We start from the raw sequence: 14,159 nt of genomic DNA, 5'->3' as shown, positions 1-14,159 counted from the left end.
TCCTGTAGAATCTTGTGAACGTGCAAGGTGACGTCCATGTAGAAGCACATATTTTAGAAAGGGCCACTCCACGTAGTGCTGCCCATAAAGTATCCACTGACTGGGTCGAATGGCATTTAATAGATGCTGGAACTGTATGACCAGCCGAATCATATGCCTGTACAATGGTATCCACCACCCAATGAGACAACCTTTGCTTTGACAAGGGTGAGCCTCTCTGACAGGCATCAAAACGGACAAACAGCTGATCAGTGGTACGCCATGAAGCAGTCTTCAACACATACTGTCGCAATGCTCTCACTGGACACACAGTTGTCTGGGAAGCCTCTTGATTAAACGTCGCAAGCTGAATAGGTTGGTTCACAAAGCGATCAGACAACACTTTAGGTTGGAAAGCTGGATTCGACCAGAGTATAACCTGATTGTACTCATCTGAGGCCCACATCTGAGACACTGTGGACTCACCGAGAGGGCATGAAGCTCACCAACTCTTCTGGTTGACGTTATAGCCAAGAGAAAAGCAGTCTTCATCGAAAGACTCCTAATATCAGCTTGTTCAAGTGGTTCATACGGGGGTAAATGCAGGCTGTTAAGCACCATCTGAATATCCCACTGGGTATGCATTATCCGTGCCGGTGGATTAAGATGTACTGCTCCCTTAAGGAAAGCCACCACCAATTTTTCCGCACCAATCGATATCCCCCCAAAGGGGTTCCGATGTGCTGACAAGTCCACCACGAATACCCTTAGAGTCGCTGGGGAGCGCCCAGTTTCCAATAAATGTTGTAAGAATTCCAACACTGAACTGATGGAGCAAGTGACTGGATTAACAGTCCGATCTGTACACCATGAAACCGAGATCTTCCATTTACGTAAGGGCCAACAGCAGACTGAACCATGGTCTCGCTGGCCAGCAGGGTGCCACTAGAATAAGCCTGTGTCGTCTCACCTGCACATGCCTCAGCACAGGCCAGAGAAGTGGAATTGGAGGGAAAGCATAGAGGAGGAGGCCTGGCCAGTCGTGGGCCAGGACATCCTGGCCTAGTGATCCCTGCTCCTCCTGCTCCACGAACCACAACGGACAATGTGTTGTCTTTCTGCTGGCAAAGAGGTTGACTGCTGCGGTCCCATAAAGTCCCCAAACTGACTGAACTACCGTCTTGTGCAGACACCAGTCCCCTGACTTCGGACCCGATCAAGAGAGTGAGTCTGCCACACTGTTGCAGTGACCGGGAATGTGTGCCGCTCTGATCAACAGGAAGTGCTGGTTTGCCCACAACAGCAGCACTCGTGAAATTCGAAGGCAAGGTAGAGACCTCGTGCCCCTTTGGTGATTGATTCAAAACACCACTGTGTTCCACCTTCCCAGCTCCAAGTACTTCCACCGTCCCAGCTCCAAGTACTTCCACCCACCGTCCCAGCTCCAAGTACTTCCACCGTCCCAGCTCCAAGTACTCCCACCATCCCAGCTCCAAGTACTTCCACCGTCCCAGCTCCAAGTACTTCCACCCACCGTCCCAGCTCCAAGCACTTCCACCATCCCAGCTCCAAGCACTTCCACCCACTGTCCCAGCTTCAAGTACTTCCACCATCCCAGCTCCAAGTACTCCCACCGTCCCAGCTCCAAGTACTTCCACCGTCCCAGCTCCAAGTACTTCCACCCACCGTCCCAGCTTCAAGTACTTCCACCGTCCCAGCTCCAAGCCTTTCCACCGTCCCAGCTCCAAGCACTTCCACTATCCCAGCTCCAAGTACTTCCACCTACCGTCCCAGCTTCAAGTACTTCCACCACCCCAGCTCCAAGTACTCCCACCGTCCCAGCTCCAAGCACTTCCACCATCCCAGCTCCAAGTACTTCCACCGTCCCAGCTCCAAGGACTTCCACCATCCCAGCTCCAAGCACTTCCACCATCCCAGCTCCAAGCACTTCCACCGTCCCAGCTCCAAGTACTTCCACCGTCCCAGCTCCAAGTACTTCCACCGTCCCAGCTCCAAGTACTTCCACCCACCGTCCCAGCTCCAAGTACTTCCACCGTCCCAGCTCCAAGTACTTCCACCCACCATCCCAGCTCCAAGTACTTCCACCATCCCAGCTCCAAGTACTTCCACGTCCCAGCTCCAAGTACTTCCACCGTCCCAGCTCCAAGTGCTTCCACCCACCGTCCCAGCTCCAAGTACTTCCACCCACCGTCCCAGCTCCAAGTACTTCCACCCACCGTCCCAGCTCCAAGTACTTCCACCATCCCAGCTCCAAGTACTTCCACATCCCAGCTCCAAGTACTTCCACCATCCCAGCTCCAAGTACTTCCACCCACCATCCCAGCTCCAAGTACTTCCACCCACCATCCCAGCTCCAAGTACTTCCACCCACCTTCCCAGCTCCAAGTACTTCCACCGTCCCAGCTCCAAGTACTTCCACCATCCCAGCTCCAAGCACTTCCATCGTCCCAGATCCAAGTACTTCCACCGTCCCAGCTCCAAGCACTTCCACTGTCCCAGCTCCAAGCACTTCCACTGTCCCAGCTCCAAGTACTTCCCATATTGTCCCATATGCCAGCTTAGCATGAACAGAATCAATTTAAAAAGTGTTTTGTGTTCGTTTCTGTGATTGTTTCGTCATGTCAAAAGTTAAAGTTTGAGATCTGTGAAGGGAATTAATGTGAATCGATCTCAAGTGTCATACTGGAACAGAGACTGATAAATGCTTTACATTGAGCCTAAGAAGAGCCACGTGAGACATTAAAGCAATACTAATAAATATGAATAGCGTTTTACTCTTGGAACAATAGTGCTTGTTTGTCTGTAGCCTATTTTATTTAAAAGTTTTATGATCATTTCTCAGTTTCTGCGCATATAAAATGTTTTTTTTTTTTTAATGATCTAACTACTTTATAGGGATTTATGTAACGTTATATCATACGATTAAACTTAATGTAGACATATTATACTGCTGTTTATTTCTCTGTAATGGTAAGGCTTGGGAGGGTTACTTTAAAAATGTATTCCGTTACAGTTACAAATTACTTCATAAAAAAAGTATTCAGTAACGTAATCCAAGTACTGTAATAATAAAGTAATGCAACTGATTACTTTTGGATTACTTCAAGGTCATGTATATAAAAGTCAAGCAAGAAGAAATATTATAAAAAAAATATATATATATTTTTTAATTTATTAAGAATTTGGTCCAGTGTACAATATTTGCAAAATATACACACAGGCCTGAATATATATTTATGTAAAGGGATATACAGACATCTAGTGGCTATGTATGGTATTACAGATTATTTTGTTTTATTTTTAACAAATTTTTAACTAAAAAATAAAAACACAACATTTAAAAATTTTACACAATCTACATATTAGTTTATTTTAAAATAGGCCTACATGTTGACTTAAGCCGTGATCTTTCTTAATTTGCCTGACTGAACTTGGGGCGTTGGCAGTGGGAGTTCCCCTACGTTACCTAGACAGCGAACATCTTGTTACGTGAGAAAAGATTAAGAAAGGACATTTTGGGTACTAAAAAAGATACTCTCCTAATTTCTACAAAATAGCAGCGGAATTTACATGAATTAAAAGCGATTTTACCCGCAGGCAGCATCGTTTCTACTAGCAGCAGTGGTTCAATCTGCGTCTGAGGAGATTGTAGAAAGCTGTTATTTGCACATGCACCAGCGCGTGGCACACGTGAGTCATTACTGGCAACAGAACCAGAAACTACTGTATAATCAAGCAGCGCTTAATATAGTGTTATTATGCCAAAATACTTACTTATTTAGTTTTAAATGAAACCATTGTAATCCTGAAAGTATTCCCCCTTTTTTCAAAATGTAACTATAATCTGATTACTACGTTTTTTTACGTAACTGTAACGGATTACAGTTACTGGATTTTTGTATCCTGATTACATAATGCCGTTACATGTATTCCGTTACTCCCCAACCCTGGTAATGGTTGATGAAGATGAGTGTCATTAGTGATTGTTTTTCTCTTATTGATGTGTTATCCATGTCATATTGTGCGAAATTACAATATTTTCTTTCAGTAGAGCAGTTTTACAGACTTTTGTCATTTATCCTGACTCAAATAATGTGTTTCTAACAGCAAACACTCAGAATAAAGTGAGATGATCTGCTGATGATCCTGAATGGCTTGTTGAATGAGTGTTGATAGTCTGAGGCTCATCAATATTAACAGATCTGCTGAAAACTCTTTATTTCATGACAATAGTTCCTGTTTTCACCTCATTTATTATGCTGATGTCTTCAGATCTCCTGTGAATTGACACTTAAAGCTCATTTCTTTGGTGTCAGCAGACTGAGGGGATTTGTTGGCTATTATATGCTAGGGCTGCTCGATATTGAAGAAAAACGTGATAACTCATTAAATAATGCAACATGCGATACAATAATGCTTAAAGTGTGTAAAATGAAATTAAATTATCTATTATATAGCCTACATGCATGTTTCACATTCTTTTTGTGACAAGAAAACATCCCTACAACTTCTGAGAGTGAGCATCAGTGTTTTACTGTCGCATAATACGTGTTATTTTAACATCAGTGTAAACCACAGGGTTTAGGGTTTTAGGTTATCCTACATTAGGTTTATTTAACAACAGAATGATCAGAACAGAATATATCGTGATACATTTGCGATATTTTGATAATCTCAATATATTGTGCAGCCCTACTATATGCATGTTTTTCTGTGTTTATGATTTTAACTGTTTTTCTTACCATTATTTATTCTTGGAAGAATTCAAATGATTTATATAATTTTCTTTATTTCTAGATAGCTGTATTTTAATGAAGAAGCAGAATAATGTTAAAATATTAAAAAGCAATAAAAAATATTAAAAATAAATAATGAATTGGCATATAATGGATATTTTTTATTTTGGCAGATCAGCTCCTCCCACACTGGAATACATCACCAGTGAAGCTCCTCCCACAGCAGTCACATCACCAGTGAAGCTCCTCCCACTGTAATCACATCATCAGTGAAGCTCCGCCCACAGTAATTCTGCAATAAATGCTGTAAATTCCCATCAGCTGCAAGTGAAGACGAGCATCAGAGCATCAGGAAGAGCTGAAATCTGCAAAGACTGAGTTCATTAAAGAGGATAGATAAAACATGAGTGATCCAGAACCCTGCAGAATGAAACACACTGAAGATCCTGAAGAACAAAGAGGTTGGTGTTTATTCTTCATTCATTCATGATGCTGAAGAACATTCATGTTAGAAACATTCAAGCACTTCATCACATTTAGATAAACAGTTCAACTATGAAATGGTACAGAATGTTCTGTGTTTTTCTTCAACAAATGGTCAGTAAAGGGAGGTTTGAGACATTTTTATATTGATTGTCAACATCAGATCAAGCAACATACTATTTTAACTGTTTTATTTTACATTTATTTTATATCTAGTTCCCAATTTGCAACAACATTACCAGAATTTTAGTCATTTTCAACATAGTTTACAAAATATATATTTTCAGGAATACACTGTAAACACCAAGTTACTGATAAAGTTGTATTTGTCAAATATCATACAAGGTATTCATAGTTATAGAGATTCTTCTTACAGTAACTTTAGAAACAGGGTTGATGAACACAGTCAATGCTACAGTTTGTGTAAAAACTGAGACAATGGATTGAGAAAAGGCTTGTTTGAGATGTGCCTTGCCTCGCCTGAAGTGTAGTCGAGAGTAGGAGTAGTGAGAGGAGGAGTGAAAAAAGCGCAGGCAAGCTGGACAGATCTCTCTTCTCGCAGTGGATCTGACACCTGTGAGATCAGAGATGGATATCACGGGATTTGCGGGATTCACGGGATTCACGCTCGTGCACAGTGTTGCTAATAAAGCAACAGATCAGCAACATTCACCATGGAATAGTAGGCTATAATTTTTTCAAGTAACATTACGTCGGTTTTATTTTGACATTATGAATGAAATTGCCCTCAAATGTTAATCTGAACTAAAATAAACATTTTGTTTGTAACTACTACAATATTAGACTACATTTTTTTTTTCAAGGAGCCTTATTTTATATGCTCATAAGGAGAGTCGATTATAGCTCCACCATTGCTCAAAGTAAAAAAAAATAATAAATTAAAAAAATTATGTGAAAAAAATTATATATATATGCAGTGTTGGGGAGTAACGGAATACATGTACCGGCGTTACGTATTCAGAATACAAATTTTGAGTAACTGTATTCCGTTACAGTTACCATTTAAATAGTTGGTATTTAGAATACAGTGACATTGTTGAAATCAATGGATTACATGACGATACTAATCTGTTTCGCGAGTTTATTCACTCTCTAAAAAAATTAAGGCAACTCCATACATTTCCCAGAAACCCCAATATGAAAAAAAAATGCGCGGTTTGCGTGATCAGTCATGGAGTCGGAAGAGGAGCAGCGGGAGCTAGAGGTAGAGATGGAGCCGGAACAACAGAGCAGAGCAAGAATGCGTTTCTATCTTGGAAATTCAAACAGCATTTCACATTAAAGAAAGAAAAGGGAGAACGAAATATAACTGTACAGTGCAACCTCTGCTTGCCAGCAACCAACCTCCTTTCAGCGTCCAACTCTACCTTCAACCTGAAGAAGCATCTTAAAATAGGCCTACGTTTTTTTTCCAATACGTGCAGTCAAAACTTGAAATATAAATTCTCAGAAAATGCATTTATACCAATAGTGAAACGTCTGTATATATCCATACTCCCTTAATAAAGGAGTCCAGACATTAGAAAAATATCGGTCTACATGCGTTTTATATTTAATATGAGGGAAATAAAACATGCGTGACACAAAAAATCTTTAACTTTTAGGTGCCAATCTGTGAATTACACTGCGCAAACCAAAAGTAATACTAGGCCTACTCACCGGATGAATAAGGGTTGGCTCTCCACAGAACATAAAATATTTATTTTATTTTATTTTTCGTATTCGCATTTATGAGGAAAAAAAAACAATGTTAAGGTCGTGTCAGTTCTCCGTTATACAGACGTGAGCGCTCTGAAAGCGGCACTAAAAGACTGCTTTAAAACTTTCACAGAGACCTCAAACAGAAAGCACAAAGCCTTTCTTTAAAGTGAATTTCGTTTTGTATTAATTGTATTTTAATTTTAATCAATATATCATCAACCAATTGCCTGGACTTAATAAGAATTAAATATAGCAGACAATAATGACGGAGGCGCCAGCGCGTGAACTGGAGCTGGTCTCATAAATGAACGCCCGTTTCACACATAGCCTACTCTTTTTGCAGTGCGTATGCGGTGCGTATTTTTTTCTCTCCCGTACCCATGTTAACAGGTTAGAGCTTTCACACTGCTGTCCATTTATCCGTTCCAGGAGCGGTGCATATACAGGAGTGCAGCGATCGTTTCCGCACCGAGTCTATTTCTGCTGTGCCGCAAACGCTGAATTAAAGTGACAGCGCATGTTTCATGGTCAAAATAAACACGGATTGAGCTGAAAATGTAGTAATTTCACCATAAATGCATATAATTAAATAAAATGTAGTAATACCATCATAAATTAATTTAATTAAATAGGCCTAGGCTACTGCTTTTTTTCCCCTGGTCATCTTTTTATTTTTAGACCTGGGTAAAACAATGAAAACTAGGCCTACAGTTTACTTTAACAAGGCGAAATAATGAACAACACTCGTCTGATTCATGGAGGTTGAAAAACAAGTTATTTGTGGCATGCAAGATTTAGCCTATTGTATTAAAATTTAAATGCAAAAGAAAAGGCACGAGAGTCGGCTGTTTTTGTCAATTTTAAGTTTTAATTTAAAAAGTTTGTGATTTTAATAGCCTACATGTTAAATATGTTACCACTTGCTTGAACAACTTAATCTATATAAAAGTAATGCATTGATTAATACGTTGTTTAAATTGTTTAAACTTGAATACGTCTATTAAAGAGTGTATATGTGTAGGCTACAAAGAAAATTGCACCGGTGACAAAACTTTTTTTAAATAAAAGTTGCTGAAAACTTCTGGATTTGAAATACAAATATTGTGTATGTGTTTGTGGTATCAGTGGATCAGTTACGCACTGCAAAGCATCATATGTGAAAGCACTATATGCTGCTCCTGTACCACATACGCACCGCAACACGCAGCGCATACGCACTGCACACGGAGTATGTGTGAAACGGGCGCTCAGCGTATAAGGTAGCAGGCCCTGCTTGCCTCACAGACATGTCTACTTTTAAACAGAACAATTCAACACGAAAGAACTGCTCTCTGCATGTAATCCGTATGAAATGTGCATTTCTCTCTGGCGCATTCACTACTGCGAAGATCGCGAGTCAGCATCGTCAACTTCATCTTTGTAGCCGACACTGACAAAGAAAACACTTGTTTAATAAACAATTAAAATATCTCCTTTCTATATTTGACATATTCATAATTATTACTTTTGCCGGTTCTTTGTAACAGCTTTTAGGTGCTTATTGGCATACGCGTCACCACCGCATCACCGCACCCCCACCCCACAAGAATAGAGGCCTGTTTATTAAGCAGGATTTGATGTCCGACATTTATAAAATGCAATTCAATGTGGAAGTAATCCAAGTATTCAGAATACGTTACTCAGATTGAGTAACGTAACGGAATACGTTACAAATTACATTTTTGGGCATGTATTCTGTATTCTGTAACGGAATACATTTTGAAAGTATCCTTCCCAACACTGTGTGTGTATGTATGTATATATATATATATATATATATATATATATATATATATATATATATATATATATATATATATATATATATATAAAATACTTTATTATGTTTGTTTTAATTTAAAAAATAAAAAATTATCTGGCATTTTTTTATTTTTGCTGTATCGAAAACGTACCGAAACGTGACACAAGTGTATCGTATTGAACCGAACCGTGAATTTTGTGAACCGTTAAACCCCTACTTTCTACTATTACATCAGGGCTCACTTTCATGTCCTTTCACTTTATATTTCTCTCTTGGAATTGTTTTGATGCACTAAAAATTTAATTTAATACATTTTTCTTTCATGTCAGACCTGATGGAAGTGAAGGAGGAGAGTGAAGAACTGAGTGAATTGAAGGAGGAGAGTGAAGAACTGAGTGAAGTGAAGGAGGAGAGTGAAGAACTGAGTGAAGTGAAGGAGGAGAGTGAAGAACTGAGTGAAGTGAAGGAGGAGAGTGAAGAACTGAGAGAAGTGAAGGAGGAACATCATGTCCAACCTGGAGAAAAACTTTTGAGTCGTTCAGAGACTAAAAATAAATTTTTAAAGAAAAGAAAAGATAACAAATCTTTCACATGCACTCAGTGTGGAAACAGTTTCACAAAGAAAGGAAATCTTGAGCAACACATGAGGATCCACACCGGAGAGAAGCCGTTCTCATGTGATCAGTGTGGGAAGAGTTTCAGTCGATCATCATCCCTTGAGCGTCACATGAGGATCCACACCGGAGTGAAGCCGTTCTCATGTGATCAGTGTGGCAAAACATTTATTAGTGCATCAGAGCTGAAGTCACACCTGGCAGTTCATATGAATGAGAAGCCGCATTCATGTTCTGTGTGTGGAAAGAGTTTTTCAGTGCTGCAGTCTTTACATACACATCAGAAAACACACACTGGTGTGAGAGAGTACATTTGCTTTGAGTGTGAGAAGACTTTTATTACAGCGTACGGTTTAAAACTGCACCAGAGAATTCACACTGGAGAAAAACCGTACAAGTGTTCACACTGTGACAAGAGATTCAGTCAGCCATCACATCTGAAAAAACATGAGAGGATCCACACTGGAGAAAAACCTTACAAGTGTTCACACTGTGACAAGAGATTCAGTCAGTCAGCAAATCTGAGAACGCATGAGAGGATCCACAGCAGAAAGAAGCTGCACACGTGTGATCAGTGTGGGAAGAGTTTCTCTTTTGAATATTACCTGAAGCGACACATGAAGATCCATGCAGTGGAGATCCACATATGCAGTATTTAGTTTGATCAAACTCTCCAGCTGTGTTCCTGTAACTCTTCTTCTCGTCTCTCTCTGCTGTGATCATGAAATCCCGCAGTATGATGATAATCAACACAAGAAGACAAACCAGCCCGAGACTCACGGTTATTAAAACCATCACCACACTCCAGCTGTAAGTGGAGATCAATGTTGCCAGACGTACGATAATTATCACGATCAATAATGAAAAAAAATGTACGATAATTTCAGAATTGTGACACTTCAAATGATGGTGGTTGTAATCATAGGGCTTCTATACTCATTGATCTAGCTGTGGATTCTACGTCTACCGTGAGAAGAACCTGAACGTGGAGATACGCATATCTTTCATCTCATCTCACGTTATGTCTTCTAGGCAAATCATTGTGGAGAATGACTCTCTCATGAGCACAAGTTAATGTTCTTTTTGTATATTGTATACAAAGTTGTGTATCATTAACATGTCATCTCTTTATGTTTTGCAAGAAGAATAAAAAAGTACAAAATAAAGTAAAGAGTTCCTTCCGCGGTGCTTAGGCCAGTTTTTTCCAAGCTGAGGTTGATATTTTAGCAAAAAGGTAATTTTCATGTCATGTCAAAAAGTTGTTGGCCAATAAATAGCTGTATTCTGTACGTTTGACTTGTGTACGATGATTTTCTTCCAAATGCGATCATTTTGAGCTTCTGGTACAATACTTGGATATTTCCAATCTGGCAACACTGGTGGAGATGGAGTGATTTGACTGTGACTAACTTACACAGAAGAGATTTTGTTGCTCAGCACGTGGCAATTACACTGAACTAACACTGGATTTAGATCGCAATGTCGCATCTTTGAGTGATCAACTAGAAAAGTAAGCTTTTAAACAAGGTTAATACGAATCCATTTCAGTGTCAGGAGTTTATTTTTCCTAATTGTCTTTATCCTTGCTGTTTTAAAAAGTGTTTGTGTTTCTAAAATCTGTGTGCTTTAGATGGGTTTTTCATCTCCATGGAAGAGAAGAGCTGATCTGATTGCAGACTAGGGCTGTCACGATTCCTCGATTAAAGTGGAGTATTAGATTTAAAAAAAAATCCCTGTACATGCGTGCAGATTACGTTAAAATGACCTCCCATCCGTTCACAGTAAACGCTGCTCCACACAAACTGTGTCAAAAGGGAGGCCCACTGTCTTAGACTTTGTGTCACGGGCTGGAAAAATGGTGAAGCGAGGATTCAAGTGCAAAAAGGAATATTTATTAAGTAAATAAAAAGCAATACCAAAACTAACAAAACTTCCCCGTGAGGGGGGAAAACAAGACAGGCACTAGACAGGAACTTGAAACACAAGGGAACATACACAACGAACCAACACAGGACTGCAAACACAGGGAGACTAAATAGGGAAGCAAACAAAAGAGGTTAAAGAGAAAAGCAGGTGGGGAAAATTAATCCATAATCAGGTAACAAGATGGGAGGGACTAGACAATAGACAGGAGAGCACATGGCACAAGAAAATACATGGCAAGCCATGTGCTCACAACAAACCAGACTATACACAAACACATGACAAACCGGGAGTGTCAGAGCTCTGTCACCAAACCAGGATACAAACCAGACAGAAGTGACAGAACCCTGACAATACCCCCCCCCCCCCCCCCCCCCTCAAAGGGACACCACCTGGCGTACCTAACGAGGGAGACACCAAAACCAGACAGGAACATGACAATACAAGACCAAAAGACAACAAATGAGACAGGAAGATCAAAACACAGAGATAACGAGGGGAGGGGAGGGGAGGGGAGGGGAGGGAGGGGAGCCAGGGAGACTCAGGTGGGTCAGGATTCCTGGCTGCGGGCCAGGGTGGAGCAGGTATCAAGGGCGGAGCAGGCTGTGCAGACGGCCAGAGTGGAGCAGGGGGCCAGGGTTGACCAGACAGTTCGGGCGGCCAGGGCGGAGACAACCCTTCGGCTGGCCAGGGCGGAGATGACAGTTCAAAGGACCCATTGCCCCCTCCCAAAATTTTCTTGAGGGCAGCTGTGGAGTTATGCTCAGGAACAGGCCCACACACCGGCTCTCTTGTCTGGAGACACTGGCTCGGGGGCGGCCATCTTGTCCGGAGACACTGGCTCGGCAGACGTGACGTGAACAGTCTCTGGATCGGCAGATGTGACGTGAAGAAACTCAGGCTTGACAGGTAGCATGGGCGGAGCCGGCAGGGCCAGGAACTTGGGCGGCGCCGGCAGGGCCAGGAGCATTGGCGTGGCTTCCAGGCCCTGTGGGACGGAGGACACCTTCCTCCTCCTCCATTTACGAGAGCGTGGTGCCACTGCCTCTTCAGCCACCACTGGGGCTACAACAGGGAGACTGGACTGCTCTAAGACAACCAGGCCTGGGACCCCCGAAGTTGGGTTCTCCTGGACCACCGGGCTTGGGACCAACGAAGTCAGGTTCTCCTCGACCACCGGGCTTGGGACCACCGAAGTCAGGTTCTCCTGGGCCATCGGGCTTGTGCTCACAACAAACCAGACTATACACCAGGGTTTCTCAAACTCGGTCCTGGAGGTCCACTGTCCTGCACAGTTTAGCTCCAACCCTGATCAAACACACCTGAACAAGCTAATCAATGTCTTCAGGATCACTAGAAACTCACAGCTAGGTGTGTTTGATCAGGGTTGGAGCTAAACTGTGCAGGACAGTGGACCTCCAGGACCGAGTTTGAGAAACCCTGCTATACACAAACACATGACAAACCAGGAGTGTCAGAGCTCTGTCACCAAACCAAGATACAAACCAGACAGAAGTGACAGAACTCTAACACTTTGAAAACCCCTGGTTTAGATTAATTGATAAATCAGTCAATAGATTAATTGATACAAAAGTAGTCGTTAGTACCAGCCCTATAGCACAGGTTTTCTCAACCTTTTGCAACTCATGGCCCACCAATGACTGTTTAAAAACATTTTGAGGATCACCTTTCCCAATATAATGAACACAGAATAACAGAAAATTAAAAAAGTATATAGATAAACTGTCCTTGTATAAAAAAGACTTGGCAGGTTTACTAAGTACTATTCATTCCTGTAGCATTAACAGGGCAGGTTAGACCAATGACTGAATACCGTTTCTGAAACTTCCTCTCAGCCAGAACCTTGTACTGTGTGTACGGATGTGGAAGATGTGATCCCTGTTCATGAGTCACATGCTGTTGATGACCATAAGACTGATAAGTCTGATTCTATGTCAGAAAGTCCATTTATCTGTGATGACCATGTTAACACGTCTTGTTCTTTATCTCCGCTTTATAGTGTGACTCGAGATGACCTTATCAAAGCACAGCAGGCGGATGATACTCTTCAAGAATTGTTATCTTTAGCTCATGAAGCAGGAGACAAGACTTCATCTCATGTTCTTCAAGATGGACTGCTTCATAGACAACAACCTATCAGCTCTGAGTTTTCACTTGATCCTAGGATCCAAATCATGGTTCCACTTAATTTCTGTCAAGACCTCCTACAGCTTTCACACCAGGGCATGGCTGGTCATATGGGTGTACGAAAGACCTATGAGAGAGTTCTTAGGAAATTGTACTGGCCTAAATGTAAGCAAGATGTGATTAACTATATACGGTCCTGCAATACTTGTCAAATGACCAGAAAGCCAAATCAAAAAGTTCCATTGGCTCCTTTACAGCCTATTGCTGCAGTTACCACTCCTTTTGCACACTTGACTATTGATTGCGTTAGTACTTTACCACGATCTTAGGCTGGACATGCTTATTTACTCACTGTAGTGTGTCAGACTACACGTTACCCTGCAGCTTATCCTCTGAGATCAATTACTTCTAAAGCTATTTTAGGCATTCCAAAAACCATCGAGTCTGAGACCAGGGCTCAAATTTTATGTGCCGAAACTTCTCTAAGGTCATGCGACAACTTAAAGTTAAACATAATATCTCAAGTGCTTTTCACCCTCAAAGTCTGGAAGAGGAAAGGTCTGGAAAGATTCCATCAGTTTTGAGGTCTTATTGTGTCGAACTTGACTGTGACTGGGAGGAAGGACTTCCTTGGATGTTGCTAGCTATTTGTGAGGTTGTACAGGAGAGCATAGGTTTTAGCCCTAGTGAGTTAGTGTTTGGACACACTGTTAGGGGCCCTATTGCTGTCCT

At 41.5% G+C, this 14,159-nt stretch overlaps 1 protein-coding gene across 1 annotated transcript; it reads left to right on the top strand.

Moving 5' to 3' along the window:
* Positions 1–9,064: 9,064 nt before the first annotated feature.
* On the top strand, positions 9,065–10,630 carry LOC311097715 (uncharacterized protein; the record flags this gene model as incomplete). The annotated part of the gene is made up of 1 exon (XM_084137566.1): positions 9,065–10,630. The coding sequence occupies one exon, from the start codon at positions 9,065–9,067 to the stop codon at positions 10,013–10,015; it is 951 nt and encodes a 316-aa protein (XP_083993692.1). The 3' UTR covers positions 10,016–10,630.
* Positions 10,631–14,159: the final 3,529 nt, after the last annotated feature.

Source organism: Abramis brama (genome assembly GCF_963993115.1).
Source record: "Abramis brama genome assembly, chromosome: 1".
NCBI lineage: Eukaryota > Metazoa > Chordata > Actinopteri > Cypriniformes > Leuciscidae > Abramis > Abramis brama.
The sequence above is the reverse complement of the archived record's forward strand: the minus strand, read 5'-3'. Positions and strand labels throughout refer to the sequence as shown.